Source organism: Dendronephthya gigantea, unplaced genomic scaffold, assembly GCF_004324835.1.
Source record: "Dendronephthya gigantea isolate DGI-Jeju-01 unplaced genomic scaffold, DenGig_1.0 000038F, whole genome shotgun sequence".
NCBI lineage: Eukaryota > Metazoa > Cnidaria > Anthozoa > Malacalcyonacea > Nephtheidae > Dendronephthya > Dendronephthya gigantea.
In genome coordinates, this window is record NW_021163048.1 from 875,308 (window position 1) to 902,738 (window position 27,431).

The 27,431-nt window shown below is 38.3% G+C and overlaps 3 protein-coding genes and 1 long non-coding RNA gene across 4 annotated transcripts; 2 read left to right on the forward strand and 2 right to left on the reverse strand.

Annotated features, from left to right (window-relative positions):
* Positions 1–190: 190 nt before the first annotated feature.
* On the reverse strand, positions 191–2,210 carry LOC114526422 (UDP-N-acetylenolpyruvoylglucosamine reductase-like). The gene is made up of 2 exons (XM_028548018.1): positions 2,124–2,210; positions 191–1,352 (listed from the first exon to the last, which is right to left on the reverse strand). The coding sequence occupies exon 2, from the start codon at positions 1,262–1,264 to the stop codon at positions 242–244; it is 1,023 nt and encodes a 340-aa protein (XP_028403819.1). The 5' UTR covers positions 1,265–1,352; positions 2,124–2,210; the 3' UTR covers positions 191–241.
* Positions 2,211–4,716: 2,506 nt separating this feature from the next.
* Positions 4,717–11,627, forward strand: LOC114526475 (excitatory amino acid transporter 1-like). The gene is made up of 7 exons (XM_028548084.1): positions 4,717–5,282; positions 5,734–5,776; positions 9,085–9,428; positions 9,571–9,801; positions 10,336–10,533; positions 11,093–11,230; positions 11,334–11,627. The coding sequence occupies exons 1-7, from the start codon at positions 4,858–4,860 to the stop codon at positions 11,557–11,559; spliced, it is 1,605 nt and encodes a 534-aa protein (XP_028403885.1). The 5' UTR covers positions 4,717–4,857; the 3' UTR covers positions 11,560–11,627.
* A 10,744-nt stretch (positions 11,628–22,371) lies between these two features.
* On the reverse strand, positions 22,372–24,649 carry LOC114526369. Its single transcript, XM_028547958.1, has 2 exons — positions 24,291–24,649; positions 22,372–23,034 (listed from the first exon to the last, which is right to left on the reverse strand). The coding sequence occupies exons 1-2, from the start codon at positions 24,429–24,431 to the stop codon at positions 22,495–22,497; spliced, it is 681 nt and encodes a 226-aa protein (XP_028403759.1). The 5' UTR covers positions 24,432–24,649; the 3' UTR covers positions 22,372–22,494.
* Positions 24,650–25,785: 1,136 nt separating this feature from the next.
* On the forward strand, positions 25,786–26,770 carry LOC114526242. Its single transcript, XR_003687331.1, has 3 exons — positions 25,786–25,898; positions 26,458–26,595; positions 26,699–26,770. It is a non-coding gene; the product is annotated as an uncharacterized LOC114526242 (long non-coding RNA).
* Positions 26,771–27,431: the final 661 nt, after the last annotated feature.

Sequence of the window (27,431 nt, forward strand, 5' to 3'; positions counted from 1 at the left end):
GTAATTTTGAAAACAATCCATGCATCAACAGATATTGGATAATTCCTGCAGGACCTGCAAATACTCAATGGCCATGTCTAAATAATACTATAATAATATATTTGTCATGAAAAGTATGTTTCAGTATTGACATTGACACAGCATTGCATTGTAAAATCGCTTTATTTGCGTTTGCCGTTTGGATGACCACTTGCAGCACCGTCAGACTAACGGTGCATGAATGAATTTCTCTCAAAACATCTCATACAATGTTGACTTCTGCTTCTAACTGAATCCCAAATTTTAATTCTACATCTCGCATAATTTTAAATGCCAACTCTTGGATAGCTTTTCCACTAGCACCACCATAATTTACCAATACTAAGGCGTGATATTTGTAAACACCATATTTCTCTTCAAAGGTAGTTCCTTTCCATCCTGCCTTCTCTATTAACCATGCCGCAGGAACTAAGACTTTGGTGTCGTCAACGGGGTGGGATATGATTTCAGGATATTTTTCTTTAGTTGTTTCAAATTGCTCCATAGAAATTATTGGATTTTTGAAAAACGAACCTGAATTTCCGATTTTTGCTGGATTTGGAAATTTGGATTGCCGAATCTGAACTACTGCCTTTGAAATATCTTCAATTGTGGGGACATCCACTTTGTTTTGCAACAACTGGTTTTTGATCGCACTGTTGGAAGTATACTTCATCTTATGATTCCTTTTCGATAGTCTATAGTACACATTTGTAATCACATAACGTCCTTTGCCGTGACGTTTAAAGAAACTATCTCTATAACTAAAATCACATTGATCAGCATCAAACTCTTCTACTTTCTTTGTTGCTATGTTTAAAGCCTCTAGCTTTTCAAACACATCTTTCTGTTCTACTCCAAATGCACCGATGTTTTGGACAGGAGCTGCTCCTACTGTTCCAGGTATTAATGACATATTTTCTACTCCTCCAAAATTATTTTCAATGCAGTAAAACACGAATTTGTGCCATAACTCTCCTGCGCCAATTCTCAAAACAACCTCATCTTCATTCTCGTATATTTTTCCTATTCCTTTGATGTCATTTTTCAAAACATAGCCTTCATAATTTTGCGTAAAAAGAATATTACTTCCTTCACCCAAAATTAACAGTTTATGATCAAACAATACCTCATCCAACAATTTAATCAATTCTTCTGATGTTTTGAAAACAGAAAAGAACTTCGCATTTACATCTACACCAAAGGTGTTCAATTCTTTAAGCGTATATGTTTGATGAATCTCCATTTGGTATAAATTCTTTTTTCTTTTTCAGATTCCAGTACAGTTGTTCTTCAGCGATTGAATTTCAAGAATTGTAGTTTGCGTCGTCTGCCTAAAATTAAATATAATCTTTAAGTACGTAATCTTTAAGAGGATAAATATACCAAATATTTTTATAGTATTTTAATTTTATTTTTTAATCACATCCCCCAATGAATGAAGAAAATTGGAATTCTAGCCCCCCCCCCTTTTTTTTGCTAGCCCACTCCCGGTCATAAATATTGAACATTTCTATAGCAGAATTAATTTGAGTTCAACTGTTCAACATTAGTAGAAAAATGAAGTAACAAGATGTAGTTTGCACGTGGTACCGAAACAACGCAGGCTCATATAGCTATCGAAATTGGGTCTTGGAAGTATCAATACTTTTCCCAGTATCGGCAGTATTGAGTAGTATTGAGTAGTATTGAATAGTATTGACTACTTTATAAGTTAGAATTGGTATCGGCTCATTTCTAGAGCGGTAAATTAAAGTGTCCCATGCCAAGATTAACGCAGCGATATTGATTGTTTCTGTTGTTTGCGTTTGCATAGCCATGGGCAACATTATGTGGTAAACTGTAAACATAATCTCGGACACGTATGAGAACAAATATTTAATTTACAAAACGTCGATAATTAATTCGAAGATGTAGAGTAAAATTTTGTTTAACCAGCAAACATTGTAAATAGGCAAAATCAAATTAAATTATGTAAAATTTATTAGATACTGAATTGAACCGAGTTGTAGATTTGCATGGCGATTCCGAAATAGGAAATATCTTAAAGAAGTATAGCTACTACAATATTAACTGTGATTTAATTTTATACATGCAAGTCTTACCGTGGGGTCGCAATTTACATGTATTCTTTGCTCAGTAATTCCTTTCACATCCAGATCCGAATTTGTAACAGTACAAAGCCCTACTAATAGACCTTTTTCATAATGACGTCAAACGCGGAAAGTCTGATGTTACACGAAGTTTGATTGGCTCGATAGTTTTGTTAAGCCAATTAAATTTCGTGTAACATCAGACTCTCCACGTTTGACGTCATTATAAGAAAGGTCTATTAAAGTAAGTTATTTGTTTCCAAATTCCAAGTAACCTTGTAACCCAACTCTTTCGCTTACTATGAAACGTTATCCTGCGAAATAGTAATTAGTTTTCCTAGCATTCCTACTTCTTGGAAGCCTTCTCCGCAGGTCAGAGCTAGTCGTTCCTAATTTTTAATCGCTAGAAGCTTAATTGAGGTAGCTTGTGTATATATTCCGATATGTTCGTCTTGTATAAATCCTTCAATTAAGCCTGAATGAGTTAATTAAACAAAACAGTGATAATAGTCAGTACAATACGTTATGTTTACAACGGGGATTGGGAATCACCTGTAACCTGTAAGTGGCTAAGAGCTACTTAAGCCTACTTTAGTCTTGGGATGGGATAAATTGCGGATGTGGACAGATGTTGAGGGATAGGCGGAAGAACGGACAAAAGAATAAAATGCGGATTGCGGACAAAAAGAATAATTGCGGATTGCAGACGAAAAGCGTAACCGCCATATCCTAAGAGAAAAAGGGGCACTAAACTTCTCAAACTAGATTTGGGATAGTCCATCAGAAGCTGAGTCGTTGTTGAGCTCTGACAGCGTCCCTGCACCAGAAAAATATAGCAAAACTGCATTCATCGTTCAAGAATGCCCACGAAATAATAAAATTTGCTACAAAAATTCGAAAAATTGCCTTTACTTTTTGATATTTGCATACTCACATGAATTCTCGCAGACGAGAGTGAAAAAAATTTTCACAAAGATTTCACAAACTATATCATAACAAATTTGGCAATATAGAATAACATTGTAAGTTTTGTCTTCATAGATTTGCACTATTTCATGTACACTCGCTGTTGTCACTATTGTACTTGTCAGAGCACCACGCTTGTTTCAAGAATGTCTGCGGACTGCGGGGGTCTGTCCTGTCGTGCGTTAATTACATTAGCCACGCAAGTAGCAACAAGCTTATGAATTTCATCATTAATAAGTTCAATCTTTCGACCGAAGAGTGTACTGAATAACTAAATTGGTTTGCCAAAATCAGACGATCATGGTAAGGTGGGGAACATTTAGGCCACAGCTTGTTTTTGCTAGTATAAATGTTCAATTGTATAATGTAAAGTTGGAAGCGTTTCAATGTTGTAAAGTTCATTCGTTTTGGTAAAAAGCTAATAAGGTGCTCAAAAGTTGGCCCCAAAAAAGATGCTTTAAGCTACTCAACCGACTGAAAAAAGTTGCTTCAAAAGCCAACTGACTTGAATGCATGTGTAACGCATTTCCGTGAACCTTGTCGTCAAATTAGTTGTGATACGCGATACAAACGTATATAGCTGGAAACCAATTCTTTTTAACTCTCTGGGTACCTGGTAATACTATGTAGACAATATAACTCATATAAGATCTATGAATCATGATAAATATCGAACTCGCAATATTATACGTGACCTTATTTATAGGCCTAACGTTTTTTCCAGCCGTGCATGCATAATTACTGACTTTAAACCAGTAAAAAAAATTAAGAGCACAATACTGAACAATCATGACGTAAAAATAATACTGGATGACGCGAGTGGCCCTTAGGGGGCCACCAATTAAATGCTTCGATCGTGATCAGGCAACCCAGCAAATACAAGTGCGCTTGTCACATGCGTAATTATTACTCCGGCGTCAGCGACGGAGTTGAAAATTCGCCCCGGTTTTGTTTTGTTTTTGTTGGTTTTTTTTTTTTTTATTTTTTTTTTTATTATTTTTCGTCGTCGCAAGTCTGTAATGGCGCGAAATATACTAGTATTTGAATAGTGTATGTGATCGTATTTATCTACGTCCCAGTCTTATCTCCCAAGAGTTGTGGTGCACAGCTTTGGCTAATTTTCCAATGCGCGATTCGATTTCGCTCGCATGATATGGCAATTCCTCCAAGAGGAACAAATAAACCGTTCTTTTTATGCTGTTCGATTAAGTTTAGATTGAATTGGGGTAAGAATATATTTAATACATGTAGACTCGGTCCTATTTTAATAATATCGCTGCTATTTCGCCGTTTAACAAGATGATGTGGTCGTGTATGGGCGCGTTGACACGTCGCGTAGTTTGCACAGGATCGAAGATTTAATACAACTATATATAAGCGCGAATTCCAAAGGCAAAGTGTAAGACGAAGCGAATGTATCATGCGGTTTATTTACATTTTTGAACAATTGAACTTCTATACTGCGATGTGCTTCTGAATTTTGCGATCGAACATTTAGGTTCGCAAGGCATCTAAATGCGAATATGTATGCGAAACAATACGCGAACTGTATTGTTTATGTTCAGAAGCTCTATATTGAAGACTGGCACGTGCGCCGGAGTTAACGCCAGAACGGCGTCTTGTTGCTTTTAATCTGGATTTCAGTTCAGTCGCTCAGTAGATCTAGGAAATTTAGAATCCTTTTGAAAGCAAATCAGTAAACATAAAGAGGAAAACCTTACGCTGGGAATACACAACAGTTCAAGAAAGAATATTATTTACGCAGAGCGCCTGATTATATATGGGTATGTCGAAGTCGTTCTTCAAAGTTCTGCGTGATAACGTTTTGTTTCTCTTCTTATTTCTGGGGGCAGTTTTGGGAATTTTTCTTGGAATATTCCTCAACGATGAAGTTCAACAATCATCGGAATCAAGAAAACTTGCAATGTTAATTGGTTTTCCAGGGGAATTATTCCTGCGAATGTTGATGTTTGTAGTTTTACCGTTCATTTCATCGAGCATTATAACTTCTCTAACAAAGATTGACAAAAATGCCGTAAGACAACTTGGAAAGCGTGCAGTAATCTACTACCTGGTCACAACTCTGATCGCAACCAGCCTGTCTGTTGTTTTGGGTGCACTCATTATAAAACCACAAACTCATGAATATAGAATTGACCAGACAGCCAATACGAGACCTATCTACGCTATATTGGATATGATTAGGTGAGTAGCGTATATGAGCTGAAGTAAATTAGTTTTAGACTTAACCCTGCGAAGGCATGCAAATATACTGCTGTTGTCCAGGGTCGAGTTGTTCAAAGCTAGGTTAGCGCTAACCTAGCTTTGAACAACCGGCGCCAGTGTAGATCATGGTAAAGCAATTATGCTATCATATATCAATTATAATCACATTGTTATGGCTAATTGTGATGTCGTGCATGACCATAAATATATGGTTATAAAAGCTCAATTTTCAAGCACAATTGCATACGGCTGAATATGTTATTAACATTTACTTTCCAGTGAGTACGACATACAACAACAGATTAAGACCGGCGTTTGAACAATGTCGAACAAGATAATTCAACTTTCGACAAGGAAATGATGTTGCTATACTTTGCATGCATATTGTTTCCTATATTTAACAAATGTAAAACATTTTAATATTTTTTAGGAACATGGTCCCTGACAACATTATCGAAGCAAGTATTTCATCTGTGAGTGCACACTTAACATTTTGTATATCAAATTACATAACACTCCTTACATGCATGCCGAAGCTTTTTAAAACGCTGACAAAAACGCTTTTGTACTTTGAGACCAAAGTGGATTAGCAAATTGGGAAATTCTGATATGAAGCAGTGGAGAAAATATATATAATAACTGCTACAATATTTTTATTATTTTATGCATAATTTGATGCGTAAACGTCGATCCTGGACGTACCCATTGCTTACTAGGGTTGCAACTGCACATCTATTCATCCGTGCTCTATCCTAAATTTTTATAGTATATCTTAGCCTAACTATAGACAAGGTCGCTGGAGCATTATAAAGGCGAAGTACCCCCCGATAGATTTTTGGGAAAGAACACTTCTAATTCACCGTTGCATACCATAGTCACATAGTACATACAAAGAGAGTTTAGTTACAGAACACTACTGAAGACAAGCTTCAAATTTTTTCTACCTGGCTTAGGGTCTGTTTACCTCAGCCTGTTTATCCGAAATCCAACGAAACCTGAGATGATTTTAATGATATGATCTAATTAGATGATGATATGAAGTGATAGTCTTAATGAAACATAACAAGCACATGTACGTTATTGTCGAGACGAATATATTTTGCGGTTCGTTCAATCTTGGCTAAGCGGCAGAATCATGCCGTAACTTGTAAACAATTCAATTCTTAAATTGTTAGAGGTACCTGGTGGTATGCGGAGTAGATGTTCTCCACCAGACCGCAATCCCGATTCCCGCGCTGTTTTCAGTGTTTTGATCTCGATCACGTTACTGCGTTCATAGGTCTTTGGATTGTCTTTACATTGCTGATTCAAGGAGATGAAGGGGGGGGGTTAGAGGTTGCCGCTGTTTACAAGCAGAAAGAATCAGAATATTATAACAAGGCCAATTACTTTAAACATCTTTAAATATTTTTATTTAGTGATGCATGTTAACCGAACCTCTAGACGAAAAAACGAATTTGTTTACATGTACATTTTTTACAAACGTAAACAAATATCTCGATGATTTGTTTCACGAAAGAAAAAGTTAAACACGGTTCACTCAGTGTCAGTGACGTAGCCCGACATCATGCTTTGCATCTTGGCGCCACTGACGCTTTTATACAACCTAGTTTGAACTTTGAACCTAGTTTTTGAAGATCGAACGAAAAATTGATAAATTGACGATTGAAAGAAAAATAAATCAAGCGAAAAATTTCGTTTTGTCGAAAAATTCTGCTTAGTGGAAACCAGTGTTAATAGTTCGACGCGACTAATCAGAAGCTAGTATTTTCAATAACATACCTTAATTTAGTCACGTATACGTGACTCACGTACCTTAATAATAAATATTATTACTAGGCGTTCTTATCAGAAGGAAAAATTGCTGCCGAGATCTGAATTAAAAATCTTTACAATATAACCAGGGAGCAGCGTGGAAGCGTCTTCAAACAACTTAGCATCAAATGTTGTATAACAACTGCCTAAAATAGACCAAACACTTCTCAAAAGTGCTAAGTTAAAAATCTTTATTTAAATGTTCAGATGAATTTTACGGATAACAGTTTTATTCAGAAACAAGGGCAACAGTGTGACATTAATGAGGGCACAATAACAAGATTCATTAACATAACTTAACTTAACTGGAGTGGAAAAAGAACCAGCAGCATTCAGTTAATCATACTTGATTATATATGATTATAAGGAAAACTTTGATATGTAAACATTTGAACAAATATATAATTTATTACCAAATATAACAAATTCAATATAACAACTATAAAACTGCTATTGGCAAGATGAAACTGACTAAGAAGTTACAGATCTATGATGCCTAAGTATTAATTGATAAGCTTTCCTGATATTCAATAGAGTAACAATATATATGTAGATATATCCCCGCTAACTCAAACTCTCAAGAAAAACTGTTCGAGTTATCGGGGGTTTGAGTTAACCAGGGTTGGTGTCAGATTATGTTTATATTTACATACATGACAGGCTGAGGTGAAAGTTAATCATACTTTCTACATTCTATTAATGTAGTAAATTTGGGCATAATTTAATTTACATTTTCTAAACACTTTGATTCGTTTTGTAATTACTGTAGTTTACTCTGTTATTTTTGTTTCATGTCCATTGATGCATTGAAGGTAACAAGGTATACACCATGCACCTTTATTTAACTAAGGTCTGCATATATCATAGGTCAAACTTGCTCTAATTCAGCCTGGCAAACATTAATTGCAGTACCTGGTAACATTATGTGAATTGCACATGATTTTATTATCTAGACATCTACAAATATTGAGGAAAGATATCATTCATAAAATACTGGTGGATTCATAAAATATGTACGATTACCCTCTCATGCTTTACTGACACTGTTTGTGTCTCAACTCTCAAATATTGGTGTCTGTAATTTGTAAATACTATTTACTCTCTCAGACTCTCAATGGGACTTGCCACATAAAATTGTGTTCAGTTGTCTCTAACATGTACAATGATTGGGCTAATCCTTTGTGTCCCTCCAGTATATGTTGAGCCTCATGGGCTAAGTCATGCTGATGACTTTAGGGTTTTAAAAAACGGGCAGATCAGCTATCTGTAGTTGTTATGACAAAACACAGCCGATATGGCGACTTAATTGAACATAATTGTACTGGTACAGTATAGAACTAAGTGTCAGTTCAGAGCTTTTACATACATTTTCTCCCTTTGATATACTAACATACGTTGGTAAGTTTTCCACAGACAAAAAATCTACACCTGACGGTAAGACTCAGTTAAGCCCCTATTAAGAGCTGTTATGTACATTTTGTCCCCTTGTAAGTTGTAATAAGACATTATTAAATGTAATCTTCGACCACGACAATAAGGGAAAATTTCGGGCCGTAAGAAGCGCCGATAAACTCATAAAAGCACATTGTTTGCCTCTCGAGTAAATACTAAAAAGTTCATCACCTTGATGGAAATCGGCAGAAAGGAAAAAACCATACTTGGCAGTTTGCATTCGCACTCCAGCACATCGATATTGCACCAGATTGCACACGCTTTACAATTTACAAGATATAATCCGTACGTCCCCCTTTAATTTTATAAACATACGCACGCTTAATTATTCCCCCGGAACAAAAATCTTTCCGGACAGACAGAAACGAATCCAAATTTCGACAATACATAAATGCGTGCAAAAGCCTGGGTCGAGTGAACTCTGAAGAAACATCAGCACGTCCAGAATAGTGTGCTGCCTCGCTGACGCTCGGCAGCAATAATTCTTATACAAAATTCTGTTATTCATGCACAGACTCGAACAAAGCTGGAAAAGAGAGTAACAAATTTCACATTTGTAAATAAATCCGCTGTTCACCTCAAATCATCTCCTGGAAACTTGTCATCGCTCTTGAAGAAAGAAGAGATCAATCCCTGGAGTATATCTGCTGATTCTATACAAATCATCAAAGAGGGAAATGTAATCTATGAATATGTTGGTCAGGAGAAATATAACTCCGCAAATCTCTTGGGTGTTCTTGTTCTTTCAATAGTGTTTGGAATTGTATTGAATGGTCTGGGTGACAATGGAAAAGCAATAGCGGATTTCTTTAGTTGTTTGTTTCAACTTTTCATGAAGATCGTTGAAATAATAATGTGGTATGTGATATATTCCATCGGAGGCCATATTTGGCCATATTTCTATCGAAATTTACATTTCCCATGTATAATTCTATCAAGTATCAATCAGTATGCCTTTGGTATAGCGTCAATCTCTTCAGCAATTCAAAATTTTCTTCAGGTTTTCGCCTATTGGTATCACAAGTATAATTGCCGGAAAGCTGGCTGCAATGAACGATATAGGTGGAACAATGGAAAATATTGGACTATATGTTACAGCAGTATTGATAACATCCGTAATTTTTGCAGTTGTTGTCACGGGTATATATGTCATTTTACTGCGACGAAATCCTTTTAAACTTATGAGATCTATTGCTAAAGCATTGCTTACTGCTTTCGGCGTAGGCTCGAGGTGAGTAATGTAAGAAGAAAATTCTTTAGAGTTTTAAGAAACTGCATGTTTAGGTGGTATATGGATAATCTGGCGTTGAGCCTCATGAGTTCTAGGGAAATTTTATCTTCATATTTATAACCATGCAGTGATATCGTAAATAGTATATATAGCTTGGAAGGGATAACGTAATTTTTCCTTTTGCGTCGCGAGTTTACGAAAATCACGAGTGGGTGGTACCCGGCTCGAACGAATGGAAATCGTCCTATATAGGATCGTTTCTCGCGCGCGGGTGTCACGAACATGCCATAACATCAAAAATTATAGGCGTTACAAGCTCAAGCGAGATATACTTAGCTCAAGTGAACGCCTGAGCAGGCTGTCTTGCTATTTTGTTTGTTTTGTAGTATATTGTTTATTTATATATTATAAATTATATAAAAAGGATATATTTGGTATTTCAAATCTTTAATCATATAGATTTGGTACAATTACCCAAATGTAACCAGTAATCACGGCCATTTTATCTTCAAACGTAACTCATATGTCTTTCAGTGCTGCATGTTTGCCTGTGACTTTAACTTGCTTGAAAGAAAACAAAGTGGTTGATGATCGTCTAGCTCAGTTTATGCTTCCCATTGGAACAGTATTAAATGCCCCTGGGACGGCGATCACTATCGCTGTTGGTACAATGTTTGTTGTACAAACATTTCATCCTTACTTGCGCACCGTGAGTTCATGCATTCTTATCAGGTAATTTTATAAAAACATCATAGCATGACATGCAAGTCAGTCCGTTTGCGTTCTTAGATTATGTTAACCATTTATTAGCATATATGGTGCTTGCAATGGCCAATGCTGGTGTATTTTGGAAGTAATCTGCCATTATCGGTAGCATGAGCCTTTTAGTTCAACCGGAGAACTAAGAATCATTTGGAAAACCAGAGGGGGAAATGTGTTATATTTACCTTATTTGGTATATACAATTTCATCTGCATTCTATGATGGCTTGTTTGCTTTTATAACGGAATTTCAATTTGCCACCAAAAATGGCGGAAGGCAGAAAAGAAAACTATGACGTCACTCCCAAGAGCTATATTAGCAGCATGTTTTTCAGCTTGTTTGAACATCCACAATTCTATCTTCCCAGAGGAAAGAATCTATTTAATCAGTATTATGAGTGCCCAAACAATCCAAATCAATCAAGAAACCTCTTATCTGGAGGGCCACTATATGAAGTTAAGAGAAATTCTGTCCGTTCAAATTTCTACAATCCATAGAAACAATCTGCATTTCGTTTGCCATTTACTAGTGTATCATCAACAATAGCAACACTTGCGGCGCCACCTATACCTGGGTCTGTGCTGATTGCTGTTCAAGGCATTGTGTTACAAGTCATTGGAATTCCAACGGCTGACGTCTGGTTAATCTTTGCTGTTGAATGGTTGACGTAAGTGTGTTTTAATTAAAGGCTTTCAGCTTCACGTTTCTATATGTCAAACTCAAACGACCATAGGCGGAAGAAATGCTATAATATGTTTTATGTTATACAGAGATCGCATTAGTACCCCTGTCAACATTTGGGCAAACAGTTTGGCTTTGGTTATATTTGAGCATTATTCACGTGACGAACTCCAATCGCTTGATGATTGTACCGAAGCACTTGAGGAAGTATCTGTAGTTTCAGCTAAAGGTGCACCTGATTCAACTCATACGAATGCTGTCGTTATTGATATTGCGGATGAAGTCGTTCAAGAAGATGAAGAGAAAAAAACATAACATTCTAGAGGCTTGGTAGAAGATTGACAAATTTTGAGTACTGTTTATGTCATTTATATTTATAATATATAGTGCTAAATAGTATATTCTATTAACCGTGATACAACCAATTGGAATAAAATAAATACGCTTCTTGTATGAATAATAAATCCACCCATCACGCATTATTATAATGTTAACAACAATACAACAATATTAAGGCTAGTTTCCACTCAGGAAAAATCTCCTTTGGATCGGAAGGAACAGGAAAATTTCCTTTGTCGGTGAATTCTCAGGCGGCCTTTATAATTATACAAAGGAACCTTTCCTGTCCTGTCCTGTCCGATCCAAAGGAGAATTTTCCTGAGTGGAAACTAGCCTTTACAATAATATATTTGCAGGGGCTTTAAAATGGTGTTTTCACATCACGGTTTGTCGAAATTTCACACGATGTCCTATGCTTTACCGTAAGTTCGTATCTTCATGCAGAGAAACATCAAACCTGTGACTTTTTCATCAACGTGACGATAATATATTATAACTAGAAATAATCAAAGATTAACAAGTGCGTTCGGTGATCTGATTTCTCATTGCTAAACACTGCAAGATACCTGATGCTTTGATAAGAATCCTCACTCACTGATATTTCAAAAACTTCAAAATCAAAGTAATCTATACAATTTCTACAATTTCTTAATGAAACAGGCGAATATGAAAGCCCAATTGCCCAGTCCTAACTCATAAACAACAACAAAATACGGAAAGCAAGTGAAATTAGGACGCGACACGAAATCCAGCAGGCGAAGCAAACGCAAAAGCACGAAAGCGAGGCAAATGCCACACAAAAATCGCAAAACGATATAGCAACCAGCCCTGACATCACGATTAGGAAGCGTTCTCCTTCGTCGAAGAAAATAATTATACAGGGTGCATGTACCCAAAAAAGCAACACTTAATATTCATGTTGTTATTATTGAGCACAATAGTCTCTCGTTTCACGTATAAGCACTTCTAGTAGACATATTCGACATCCAATTTTTTTTTGTGGTAATTTTTATCCTGTTCAATGAGGTTTACCGATTTTCTAGCGCGTGGTGAATACTCATATGTCTGCTAGACGGATTTCTTTTGTAAGTACAATAGTTTACAAAAGAAATCCGTTGGGCAGGACTGCATGAATATATAAATATTCACCCCCCAGTTATCCTATAGTTACGCCCCTGCCAATCGCGTCCTGTCTGAGTGGGCCTTTTGTATGTAAGGCTTTTATGATACTAGTGTACTTTTAGTGTACTAGTTCTGTCACGTAGCTGTCCACCAAAATAGAACCGCTTATACAATTTTCCTACAGTGATAATTTAATTGGTTTGTTTCATCGGTTACGTCGATTGCATGCAACAATCCAATATCTAGACAATGAGATGATAATATAATAATCATTTTTTAACTGACGTCAAAGAAACGCCTTTAGAAGTTCAAAAAATTAAAAAAATCAAAACCAACTTATAACTACAGTCGATACTAGATATTTGCGGGTGGAAAGCCGAAGAGACCAATCAATGGCCACAATTTTCGAGAGAGTTATCTATTGTAAATATACTAATTAACATTTAATAATTGTTTGCCGAATTAAGGCAAGGTCGAGGGTTCATTCAGAAATATACATATAGTTTACAGTGAATAACAGTTTGAGTATAATTACACTGAAAGTGATTGTTTAGAGAACCAATCCCGTAGAAAACACTTTTTTCACAAACCTGTAAACAAATATCTATAGTAATGGTACGAAAATTCAGTCTACAACCTAGCATTTTTACCTCGAATGGTTTGAAATACATAATTCAGGCCAAGTTTTGTCGCTACCTCAGTTGCAGTTTGAGCCCCATTTTTTTTCTTTCATGTCACTTATAATTCTTCATCTTTCAGTTTGACAAAAACAAGTCAAAAACATCTCTCGAAAATGCTTCTTAGTTAGTTTCTATATATTAAAATCAATGGTAATCGCGTGTTACATTAGATCGATATCTAGAATCTAATAAGAGCTCTTTTACGTCGTAGCATTCTAGAAATTAGTAAGTAAGCTCATCCCGAAATTAGCGTCGGGTAATTTAACCTTTAGACGTACAATTTTAAATAGGTTCTATATATTGAAATAAATGGTAATCGTGTAGTTGCTTTAATCTATGCTTTAGTCATGGCCAAAAATGCAGACCGACAAAGTTGACAAGCATATATACGTGACTAAGTTGACAAGCATATAATATGACAAAGTTGACAAGCATATAATATGACAGACGCACGGAATGATGTCAAAGTTGACAAGCATATAAGTTGACAAGCAAAGTTGACAAGCAAAGTTGACGACAAAGTTGACAAGCATATAATATGACAGACGCACGGAATGACGTCACATATAATTTTAACAATTATAATTTTCCATTTGCCAATTTTCGTCGTTTGCCCAAAATATATATCAACATATCTTAGTCACAGATCAGCTATGAATATACATAGCAAATAACCGCCATGTCCTAGGAGAAAGAAGGCAGTAAACTTCTCAAACTAGATTTGGGATAGTCCATCAGAAGCTGAGTCGTTGTTGAGCTCTAACAGCGTCCCTGCACCAGAATACAGCAAAACTGCATTCAACGTTCAAGATTGCCAATGAAATAATAAAATTTGCTACAAAAATTCGAAAAATTGCCTTTACTTTTTGATATTTACATGCTCACATGACTTCTCGCAGACGAGAATGAAAATAATTTTCACAAAGATTTCACAAACTATATCATAAGAAATTTAGCAATATAGAATTACCAATTGCAAGTTCTGTATTCATAGATTTGCACTATTTCATTTACACTCGCTGTTGTCGCTATTTCAAGAATGTCTGCGGGGGTCTGTCCTGTCGTGCGTTAATTACATTAGCCACGCAAGTAGCAACAAGCCCATGAATTTCATCATTAATAAGTTCAATCTTTCGACCAAAGAATGTACTGAATAACTAAATTGGTTTGCCAAAATCAGACGATCATGGTAAGGTGGTGAACATTTAGCCTGGGGCTTGTTTTTTCTCGTATAAATGTTCAATTGTAAAGTAAAGTTGGAAGCGTTTCATTGTTGTAAGGTTCATTCGTTTGGTAAAAAGCTAATAAGCTGCTAGAAAGTTGTCCCAACCGACTTAAAAAAGTTGCTTCAAAAGCCAACTGACTTGCATGCATGTGTAACGCATTTCCGTGAACCTTGTCGTCAAATTCGTTGTGATAAGCGATTCGAACGTATATACTGCACGCTGCATGGAAACCAATTCTTTTTAACTCTCTGGGATACCTGGTAATTAATACTGTGTAGACAATATATATAACTCACATAAGATCCGTATGAATCATGATAAATATCGAACTCGCAATATTATACAAAGTTTTTTTACCAGCCGTGCATGCATAATTACTGACTTTAAACCGGTAAAAAAAATTAAGAGCACAACACAGTGAACAATCATGATGTAAAAATAATACTGGATGACGCGAGTGGCCCACAGGGGGCCACCAATGAAATGCTTCGATCGTGATCAGGCAACCCAGCAAATACAAGTGCGCTTGTCACATGCGTAACCATTGCTTTTAATCTGGAATTCAGTTCAGTCGCTCAGTAGATCTAGGAAATTTAGAATCCTTCTAAAAGCAAATTAAACATAAAGAGGAAAACCTTACGCTGGGAATACACAGTTCAAGAAAGAATATTATTTACGCAGAGCGCCTGATTTATATGGGTATGTCGAAGTCGTTCTTCAAAGTTCTACGTGATAACGTTTTGTTTCTCTTCCTATTTCTGGGAGCAGTTTTGGGAATTTTACTTGGAATATTCCTCAACGATAAAGTTCAACAATCATCGGAATCAAAAAAAATTGCAATGTTAATTGGTTTTCCAGGGGAATTATTCCTGCGAATGTTGATGTTTGTAGTTTTACCGTTCATTGCATCGAGCATTATAACTTCTCTAACAAAGATTGACAAAAATGCCGTAAGGCAACTTGGAAAGCGTGCAGTAGTCTACTACCTGGTCACAACTCTGATCGCAACCAGCCTGTCTGTTGTTTTGGGTGCACTCATTATAAAACCACAAAGTCATGAACATGGAATTGACCAGACAACCAGTACGAGACCTATCTACGCTATATTGGATATGATTAGGTGAGTCGCGTATATGAGCTGAAGTAAATTAGTTTTAGACTTAACCCTGCGAAGTATATACATGCAAATATACTGCTGTTGTCCAGGGTCCAGTTGTTTAAAGCTAGGTTATAGCGCTAGCCCTGAGTTAAATTTTAACCCAGTGTTTTAGTGTTTATGTGCCTTAGAACCACTGTTCGTTTTGAAACTTTAGAAAATATCTATCGGTGAAGAAAATATTTATGAAAAAAGATACTCAACTTTGTAAACAAGCGATTTAAAAAATAGTTGTAAAGATTTGCTTTAACCCAGGGTTAAGCTAACCGGCTTTTGAACAACCAACCCCAGCATTTAAGGCGAAATATATATATTCACGTATCACGTATGATATGAACGAGTGGGCGTTTGACAGTCGAAATTTAAGAAACAGTACATTTTCAGAAAATCTTTTGTATAAGTTTTATCAGATTCACATGGTCACCAAAACGTTTTAAGTTATTTTACGTCACTCTCTCTCCACAAGACGTTATCATTCTGTAAATCATGGTAAAGCAATTATATGCTATCATTGAACGCACATTGTTATGGCTAATTGTGATGTCTTGCATGACCATAAATATATTGTTATAAAAGCTCAATTTTCAAGCACAATTGCATACGGCTGAAAATGTTTTTAAGTACTTTCCAGTGCATGAGTACGGCATTCGTTAACATACAACAACAGATTATAAGACCAGCGTTTGAACGATGTCGAACCAGATAATTCAACTTTCGACAAGGAAATGATGTTGCTATACTTTGCATGCATATTGTTTCCTATTTAACAAATGTAAAACATTTTAATATTTTTTTAGGAACATGGTCCCTGACAACATTATCGAATCAAGTATTTCATCTGTGAGTGCACACTTAACATTTTGTATATCAAATAGGGCTACCAATTTAATGTCTAATGTTGTTGACGCAATTTCGGTATAAAATAGGGCAAGCTTGGAATTTCTTCTTGATGCACAGAGTGTAATCAACAACTACATAACACTCCTTTACATGCATGCCAAAGCTTTTTAAAACGTTGACAAAAACGCTTTTGTACTTTGAGAACAAAGTGGATTAGCAAATTGGGAAATTATGATATGAAGAAAATATATATAATGACTGCTACAATATTTTTATTATTTTATGCATTATTTGATGCATAAACGTCGATCCTGGACGTACCCATTGCTCTCTAGGATTGCAACTGCACATCTATTCATCCGTGCTCTATCCTAAATTTTTATAGTATATCTTAGGCCTATACTATAGACAGGGTCGCTGGAGCGTTATAAAGGCGAAGTACCCCCCGATAGATTGTTGGGAAAGAACACTTCTAATTCATTGATGCATACCATAGACATAGTCACATAGTACATACAAAGAGAGTTTAGTTACAGAACAACACTACAAAAGACAAGCCTCGTTTTTTTTCTACCTTGCTTAGGGTCTGTTAACCTGAGCCTGTTTATCCGAAATTCAAAGAAATGATTTTAATGTAATGAGATGATGATATGAAGTAATAGTCTTAATGAAACATAACAAGCACAGATACGTTATTGTCGGGATGAATATATTTTGCGGTTCGTTCAATCTTGGCTAAGCGGCCGAATCATGCTGTAACTTGTAAACAATTCAATTCTTAAATTGTTTGAGGTACCTGGTGGTATGCGGAGTAGATGTTCTCCACAAGACTGCAATCCCGATTCACGCGCTGTTTTTAGTGTTTTGAACTCGATCACGTTACTGCGTTGATAGGTCTTTGGATTGTCTTTAGATTGCTGAAGAAATGTCTCAAATCAAGGAGATGAGGGGGGGGGGGGTGTTAGAGGTTGCCACCGTTTCCATGCATGCAGAATCACTGAATCAGAATATTATAACAAGGTTAATGATGCATGTTAATAATAAATATCATTATAATTCTTATACAAAATTCTGTTATTCACAGACTCGAACAAAGCTGGAAAAGAGAGTAACAAATTTCGCATTTGTAAATAAATCCGCTGTTCACCTCAAATCTTCTCCTGGAAACTTGTCATCGTTCTTGAAGAAAGAAGTTATCAATCCCTGGAGTATATCTGCTGATTCTATACAAGTCATCAAAGAGGGAAATGTAATCTATGAGTATGTTGGTCAGGAGAAGTATAACTCCGCAAATCTCTTGGGTGTTCTTGTTCTTTCAATAGTGTTTGGAATTGTATTCTATTCCCTAACACTCTATTCATTCTCAGTTGGATTCAGGTATGGGTAAAATGTAGGTCAGCGTAGTCTAAGCCAAAAAAAATGGCTTAGACGGGTTCTGAGGACGATCCCGGCGAATTGGGTGGGTGTCGGGAGGGTCGCTCTGAACCTTACACTGCCAGTGTAACTGAGTAAGAAGGGAGTGTTCTAACCATGCTGCCTTATTTATAACAATCCTCCCATTCTATTAGGCACGTGACAGCTTCTCCTAACGCATTTCCGGCCTATTATACCTTTATCAGTCTTTGCATATCATTAAGAGTATTGTGAATAGTATTCTATTCCCTAACACTCTATTCATTCTCAGTTGGATTCAGGTATGGGTAAAATGTAGGTCAGCGACCTTTCACCTGTTATGGTAACCCATCCCAATGTCTGCCATCCTCCCAACAATCCTATTCCACACCCCATCCCTTATTCCAAACCTAATCCCAGACCTTAACTGGTAGCGCTTGGTCACACATTACGTGTCCGGGGCAAGGCGTTTTTGTGGATTAGTGGGTGGAAAAGCGCACACAAAACGTCGTAATTCATTGATATCATTCCACGATTGAACTGGCTCCTCCGAACTGCGAGAGGCAAGTCTAGCTGAAGCGGCTTGAGGGTTAAGCACCTTGGCTAACTGCATGTAATACACCGCAGTATGTCTTCTTGACCATCCGACGTGTTCCATGATTTCGGCCAGGTCGGCCCCTGAAAGCGCAAGCGTGATGGCACATCCTGCACGGAAACCATGGAGGGTCTCCCCTTGATCTGCATGCATCTCCTTCAGATAACCCTTAAGGCGCGCTTCGGCGGCCGAGGAACTCAGTGGTGAGTCCTGAATTCCCTTATTAGGTGCCAATGGGCGAAATAAGTAACCCGCGTCAAGTCAATACCCAGCTGGCGAGCAAGGTCCATGTAACGCTCAATGGCTTGTATTGGGCAGATAACGCGTTGTGGATTACGCCTAATACCAAAAACATTAGCATCGCCGTCGCGTAGGGTTTTGCCCCACACGTGATTAAATAGTAATCCATCGTCATTCGGAAATCGCAAGATCTCCGAAACCTTAATTTGTCCCAAATCCCCTGGCCTATCACCACTAAAAAACGCCATTTTGAAATACGCCTGATCCCTAGCTAGGAGAAAACGCTCAACCGAATCGGTAGAGGTCTGCAATTTGCGATCCAAATGAGTACAGAGTTGTGTTAATTTGTCCACAAAAAATGGCGTAGCTTGCTTAGGGGTGATCCTGGCCTGCAATTGCTCTGCGGTGACTAAGCGGAGATAATCCTTCACAGACTTGTCTGCGGCGGGGTTGCCTAAACCCAACCGTCTGTCCCATTCCCCGTCGCGTCCTACCGAGTGGAAGATGGCACGCAATTTACCAATATAGGAATCTACTGTGTTATACGAGAGGCGGAACGGGCATGAACAACTAAATTTGCCTTTGAGTCCCAAATGCGGGCAACCATTTCGGTGAATTTGCGTTTTACCATTACGATCTTTAAATATAAGGAAACGGCAAATATCACGTGGGGTCACAGTGGTTACTGTGATGTGTCCCGGTAGGGACGACAGGAAAGACTCCAACTCTTTGCGTAGACTATCTTTTTGTTTAGAGTAGCTAGTTGCACGGTCGAAGCTCAATAACTGGTTAAGGCGATCGTCAATTTGAGCAAGATCAATTGGCACCGAAGAACCTGATCGTATCTGGACAATTTTCCTACGATAACCGCATCGTTGGCAGAATCTGAAATCATGGTCGTTCGCATGGCTGCACGTTGGACAGCTAACTGACGGCAGGAATAACTTTGCAACAGCTGGGAGATCCTAGCCGCAAAACAAATGGGACAACAATATATTAACGAATATTTATTTGAAGATACCATCAGTACACAACGTATAAATATAATTTTATCTACAGTACTCATGTAGTAAAGTCCAAAGCAAATGCCCAAAGGTCTCCTGGAAGTCCCGGGTGGGGGCGCCATCCATCCTTAGTAGGGACATTGAGTGCGAGCATGTCTCCCTTGGGCGCCAACATACATGCTTTCCGCGATGTACGCTGTAATGAGGGCCACCAATACTTACGAGGATACACATCTAAAATTACCACAGTACACGCCTGAAGGTATTGTTCAAGGAAACGAAGGAGTGGGCCAACCAAAACCAATGGTGGGAAGGCATAAGGACGCTGGAGGTACGTTGCGTATGAAAAGAGATCTTGTGCAAATAAGTTCACTCCTAACGATGATGGGGAAGGGTGTGGAGTGAAGTGAGGAAGAGGGTTCCCGTCAAGATCTTTCATCGTATTCGAGTCGAGTGCCATCAAATCACAGGTGTGGCCGATACTACCCCCAAATTCCTTCTGGACCATTTCCCAGATCGCCGGGGTAAGCGTCGAGTCAAGTGAAGAGGACCGTCGAGAGGGACTATCGGCAGGGTTGTCCGCTGTAGGGACGTAGGCTAAACTAAGTGAGACATTCAAGTCTATGGTAGTGAAAAACAGCCGTTTTAGTACATCATTCAAAACAGGGCTCCTGCCCCCACGATTCTGCCAAGCGAGAATGACTGCCTGATTATCTACCTGTATATCAACGCGAGCGTTTCGAACGTGGTCATGAAAAGCGTGCAAAGCCCGATCTATGGCAATCGCTTCCTTCGTTGAAATATCCCACGATTGCTCCTGTGGTGTCCAATAATCAGACGCTTCAACGTAGGATGGGGCAGTCATAAGAGCCCCCCATCCTGATTGCGACGCATCCGTTGCCATTTGGACGCGCACATGTCGCTCATCTCTCCATTTAAGAGGACGGTTCCAGACTTCTAGGGAAAGCCAATGTTCAAGTTCAGTCCGCAAGGGACCTTGCAGGGGAAGAGGTCGCAAAGATCCCTGGCCTTTTGAAATTGCTGTGTTCATTTCCCGCGTAAATAATTGTGCCGCAGGGACGGCCAAGGAGTAAGAGGCACACTTACCAGAAAGACGCTGTAATGTCTTCACGGAAACCACCTTATTTTGTAGTGTGCTCCTTATAAGCGCAAGAAACCTATGTAACTTTTCTGGGATCATGAGAAACGTTTCCTGAGACGAGTTCACACAAAAGCCGAGATACGGGACCTCTTTCCGCGGTTCCAAAATTGACTTAGCGAGGCCCAAAAAATAGCCGAGACGGATGAGGTAATAGGCTATAAGGAAGACCGCGGACTTTGCGGCTGCGAAGCATTGGTCATCCAAGTTCGCTAACATTGCATATGCGCCTTGAGTTGGGGTGATATTCAATTGTCCATTATGTCTATCGTCAATATATAGGAGACAGGGGATTCCCAGGGAACGAAAGAAATTGGAGACCATAAGACCGGTAGTTTGGTAGATGTATGGCGACAACTTCCAGCCAAAAGGTAGTGTGTTATATGTGAAGTACCAACCTCCCCATTGTATGCCGAAGTAGGTGCGACTCTCTTCGGTGAGTAATAAATGATCATACCCAGACTTGTCGTCTAAAACAGTCTGGTAAGAATCCTTGAAAACGTATCTTGGTAAATCAGCCAATTTATCGAGGGTGAAAGGTCTGTCCTGTATCCAAAGATTAAGAAATCTCGCATCATGGCATAACCTGGGCTTTGTCGGCTCAACCGTCAAAGGTAATACAAGATATGGGGGATCGACTTCTCCCACGCGCCCCAGCAGCGATATTGCTCCATTCCGTAGGCGTTGCAAAAGTGTTTGTTGAATAAAAGTCACAAAGGACTTACAACAGGTGCTATTTTTAAACTGTCTCTGGGGTGGACGCTCCGAATCATAATGTTGACCCTTAAACTGTCCCTTAAAGGGCCGAAAATAACCGGTAACAGAAACTTTATTACGTATCCAGGATAAAACTTCCTGTTGTTCTTGTGCTGGGAAACGGTTGGCTAAGTCCTCCCATGCGTTTATGTTGCGGTGCAACTCACCCGCTTGGAAATTATTTGGATCTGGGAACACTAAGGATTGGGCATCTCCAATCTCCTTGTTTGATTCGACAGAACGAATGTGTTGGAGGAGATGGTCATTCGCTGCCCTCCCTCCCGCGGCAGACACAGGCTCCCCCCGGATGTTGACCCACTGCGTATGATTCACAGATGAGACCGTTCGAACCTGGCAATCGAACGATTCGGATCTTTCCCAATGCCAATAAGGTGTATTCTACAAAAAAAACAGAGGGTCTCACCAAGGGGATACCCATGACCGCCAGCAGAGAGAAAGCAGCTTTGACCCAGTTTGACTGGGAGGGTTGATTTAGATACCCCGTTTTCAAAGTGCCAACTTCCACAGACGGCAGAGTCGGTCCCTTCCATTTCGATATAAGAGGAAAACCCACAATAAAGAAGCACAACTATATATACCAACATCTATAATGGATTGACATCATAAATATTAGAAGAATTTATTCACACAACATACAATAAATATCCTGAACAGTTCATTCAAACATAGGAAACAACAGCAAGTATACACCAAACGGTGCCTTACTAAACATAGGCGCGTCTATTTTGGCTGTCTTTCCGGCGTGTTCTGAGTGGATATAGACTGAGTTAACTCAGATTTTCTCATCATACATTTCGACCAGACATGTCCATATTTATTGCAATGAAAACAGCGGATGTTCCTGGTTGTGCTTTCCCTAGGAGACACCCTATAAGGAGCAGCGTTGCCCCGAGCATAGGACGTCCGTGATGTGGCCGGTATTTTGAGCATAGATTTCTCGACCTTGGTGAGTGCATCAAAAACCTTCTGCTGGTCCTTATCACCAAGAAGTCGTAAAACAAGGGATTGGAAGTGTTGATGCGGGAAGTCAATCTTGGATCTAGCCATCTGGAAGGCCAGTCTGAAATATTCGGCCCGCTCATGTTTACTATCCCTCGCAGAGTTTTGTAGCGTGTCAAGAATTTCCAAAGCGTCATACTTGTTAAACTCAGAAGCAGGGCGCATGGCATAGTCCAGAGCTTTCTTGGATAATACGGGAACCGACAAGGCAGATAGGTCATTGATCGACTGTTGCAACTTGGCCAAATCCTGTCGTAATCTCTATAAGTGACAAATAATGACCCCTTAACATTGGGTTTATACCCTAAATGGGCAACCTTTAACGATTATGGGTGACCATTTCCATTACACTTAATATTAACTACCTCTCTCTTTTTTTTTTTTTTTTTTTTTTTTTTTTTTTTTTCACATGGCAGTTATCCAAGTAATTATGGGTAACATTATGAATAATAATAGTTGCCCCCACACCGGGGTTGCATGCGACTAATCAGGTGCCCATTGTATGAAGAATGCGCATCATAAATTTTGGCGAACTCTCACCTGTCTTCTGCGGTAAATTCTCATTCATAATATTTGTGGTGAATTCTCACCCATATTCTGTGGTGAATTCTCACCCATATTTTGTGGTGAATTCTCACCCATATTTTGTGGTGAATTCTCACCCATATTTTGTGGTGAATTCTCACCCATATTTTGTGGTGAATTCTCACCCATATTTTGTGGTGAATTCTCACCCATATTTTGTGGTGAATTCTCACCCATATTTTGTGGTGAATTCTCACCCATACTCCGTGGTGAATTCTCACCCCCATTTTATGGTGAATGCTCACCCATATTCTGAGGTGAATTCTCAACCATACTTTGCGGAGAATTGTCACCCATAATTCAAGGTGAATTATCACCCATCCTTCATATTAAATGTTGACAACCCATTGAAAGCTAGGCTATTTTATAACCGATTTCCATATCAAAGAAGGATGGGACTACATGACTATTTAGATCATTAATGAAAACAAGACAATAACATGCAAGTGGAACTACTGTTCACTCCCCCTGGAAGAACAAAGGGCGCGATTGTCCCTTCCCAGCGATTAAAGACAATAGTATACCTCCTAACCACACGGGCATGAATACGTGTGAGACAAACAGCTATGTATTCAGCAGTAGAATCCAAAACGCAGTGAATGTGTGTTAAGTAAAGAATAAATTAGAGATAATACGTACAATAAATGTAATGCGTACATGTAATGCGTAACGACAGAGACCGAAGTGGCTTAATTGTCACGGACAGGGCCCGTTCGGCACTTTGGTAAACTATGATGGGATATAAAAAACAACAACAAAAGACGATAGAATAAATAAACAATGCGGGAAGGTCGACTATGCATTTTTATACAAAATCTAAGTGACGAGAACAAAATTAACACGAGTAAAAGAACTAGTTGAGTTAAACACCCAGAGTAATCTACGGCACTAACAATCGTGGCGTTAGAGCAACAAAAGACAAAACTCCCTACCTCCAATTCATGTTGTTGATCGTCATTTCGAACGGGTGCCGCTGCAGGATTATCCCCGGCTTGTTGAGGTTCCTGTTGTACAGCTTGCTCTTGTTGTTGATTCACGGGCGCCACGTATTGTATCTCCGGCTCGTTATCCATTCTCCCAACGTAGAAAAAGAAATTCGCGGGATCGTACGAAGAAATCACAAAGCTGAACCTTACACTGCCAGTGTAACTGAGTAAGAAGGGAGTGTTCTAACCATGCTGCCTTATTTATAACAATCCTCCCATTCTATTAGGCACGTGACAGCTTCTCCTAACGCATTTCCGGCCTATTATACCTTTATCAGTCTTTGCATATCATTAAGAGTATTGTGAATAGTTTTGAATGGTCTGGGTGACAATGGAAAAGCAATAGCGGATTTCTTTAGTTGTTTGTTTCAACTTTTCATGAAGATCGTTGAAATAATAATGTGGTATGTGACATATTCCTTCGGAGGCCATTTGGCCATATTTCTATCGAAATTTACATTTCCCATGTATAATTCTATTAATCTATGCCTTTGGTAGCGTCAATCTCTTCAGCTATTCAAAATTTTCTTCAGGTTTTCGCCTATTGGTATCACAAGTATAATTGCCGGAAAGCTGGCTGCAATGAACGATATAGGTGCAACAATGGAAAATATTGGACTATATGTTACAACAGTATTGATAACATCCGTAATTTTTGCAGCCATTGTTGTCACGGGTATATATGTCATTTTGCTGCGACGAAATCCTTTTAAACTTATGAGATCTATTGCTAAAGCATTGCTTACTGCTTTCGGCGTAGCCTCGAGGTGAGTAATGTAAGAAGAAAATTCTTTAGAGTTTTAAGAAATTGCATGTTTAGGTGGTATATGGATAATCTGGTATTGAGCTTCATGAGTTCTAGGGAAATTTTTTCTTCATATTTATAACTATGCAATGACATCGTAAATAGTATATATAGTTTGGAATGGATAACGTAATTGCTACCGTAGGTAGACCGAGTTGAAAAATGGGCTAAGTTTTTCCTTTTGCGTCGCGAGTTTACGAAAATCACGAGTGAGCGGCACCAAGGGCTCGAACGAATCGAAATCGTCCTATAAGATCGTTTCTCGCGTGCGGGTGTCACGAATATGCCATAACACCAAAAATTAGGCGTTAAACTGCGTTACAAACATAAGCGAGATATACTCAGTTGAGCTCAAGTGAACGCTTGAGCAGGAGTCTTGCTATTTTTCTTGTTTGTAGTATATTGTTTATTTATATATTATAAATTATATAAAAAGGATATATTTGGTATTTCAAATCTCTAATCATATATAGATTTGGTATACAATTACCCAAATGTAACCAGTAGTCACGGCCATTTTATCTTTAAAACGTAACTCAAATGTCTTTCAGTGCTGCATGTTTGCCTGTGACTTTAACTTGCTTGAAAGAAAACAAAGTGGTTGATAATCGTCTTGCTCAGCTTATGCTTCCCATTGGAACAGTATTAAATGCTCCTGGAACGGCGATCTCTATCGCTGTTGGTACAATGTTTGTTATCCAAACATTTCATCCTTACTTGCGCACCGTGAGTTCATGCATTCTTATCAGGTAATTTTATAAAAACATCATAGCATGACATGCAAGTCAGTCCGTTTGCGTTCTTAGATTATGTTAACCATTTATTAGCATATATGGTGCTTGCAATGGCCAATACTGACGTATTTTGGAAGTAATCCGCCATCATCGGCTCACGTGAGCCTTTTAGTTCAATCGGAGAACTAAGAATCATTTGGAAAAGCAGAGAGGGAAATGTGTTATATTAACCTTGGTATATATTATTTCATCTGCATTCTATGATGGCTTGTTTACTTTTATAACTAACGGAATTTCAATTTGCCACCAAAAATGGCGGAAGGCAGAACAAGAGCTATATTAGTAGCATGTTTTTCATTTTGTTTGAACATCCACAATTCTATCTTTCCCACTCATAATGCTGATCAAATAGAGAAAAGAATCCATTTGATTAGTAGTATGAGTGCCCAAACAATCCAAATCAATCAAGAACCTTCTCATCTGGAGGGCCACTATATGAAGTTAAGAGAAATTCTGTCCGTTCAAATTTCTACAATCCATAGAAACAATCTGCATTTCATTTGCCATTTACTAGCGTATCGTCAACAATAGCAACACTTGCGGCGCCACCTATATCTGGGTCTGCGCTGATTGCTGTTCAAGGCATTGTCTTACAAGTCATTGGAATTCCAACGGCTGACGTCTGGTTGATCTTTGCTGTTGAATGGTTGACGTAAGTGTGTTTTAATTAAAGGCTTCCAGCTTCACGTTTCTATATGTCAAACTCAAACGACCATAGGCAGAAGAAATGCTATAATATGTTTTATGTTATACAGAGATCGCATTGTTACCCCTGTCAACATTTGGGCAAACAGTTCAGCTTTGGTTATAATTGAGCATTATTCACGTGACGAACTCCAATCGCTTGATGATTGTACCGAAGCACTTGAGGAAGTATCTGCAGTTTCAGCTGAAGGTGCACCTGATTCAGGTCATGCGAATGCTGTCGTTATTGATATTGCGGATGAAGTCGTTCAAGAAGATGAAGGCAAAAAAACATAACATTCTAGAGGCTTGGTAGAAGATTGACAAATTTTGAGTACTGTTTATGTCATTTATATTTATAATATATAGTGCTATATAGTATATTCTATTAACTGTGATACAACCAATTGGAATAAAATAAATACGCTTCTTGTATGAATAAATCTACCCATCACGCATTATTATAATGTTAACAACAATACAACAATATTAAGGCTAGTTTCCACTCATGAAAAATCTCCTTTGGATCGGAACGGGCAGGAAAATTTCCCGGTGAGCTCTCAGGCGGCGTTTATATAATTATACAAAGGAACCTTTCTTGTCCTGTCCTGTCCGATCCAAAGGAGAGTTTTCCTGAGTGGAAACTAGCCTTTACAATAATATATTTGCAGGGGCTTTAAAATGCTGTTTTCACATCACGGTTTGTCGAAATTTCACAGGCTGTTGTCCTATTCTTTACCGTAAGTTATATCTTTATGCAGAGAAACATCAAACCTGTAACTTTTTCATCAACAGGACGATAAT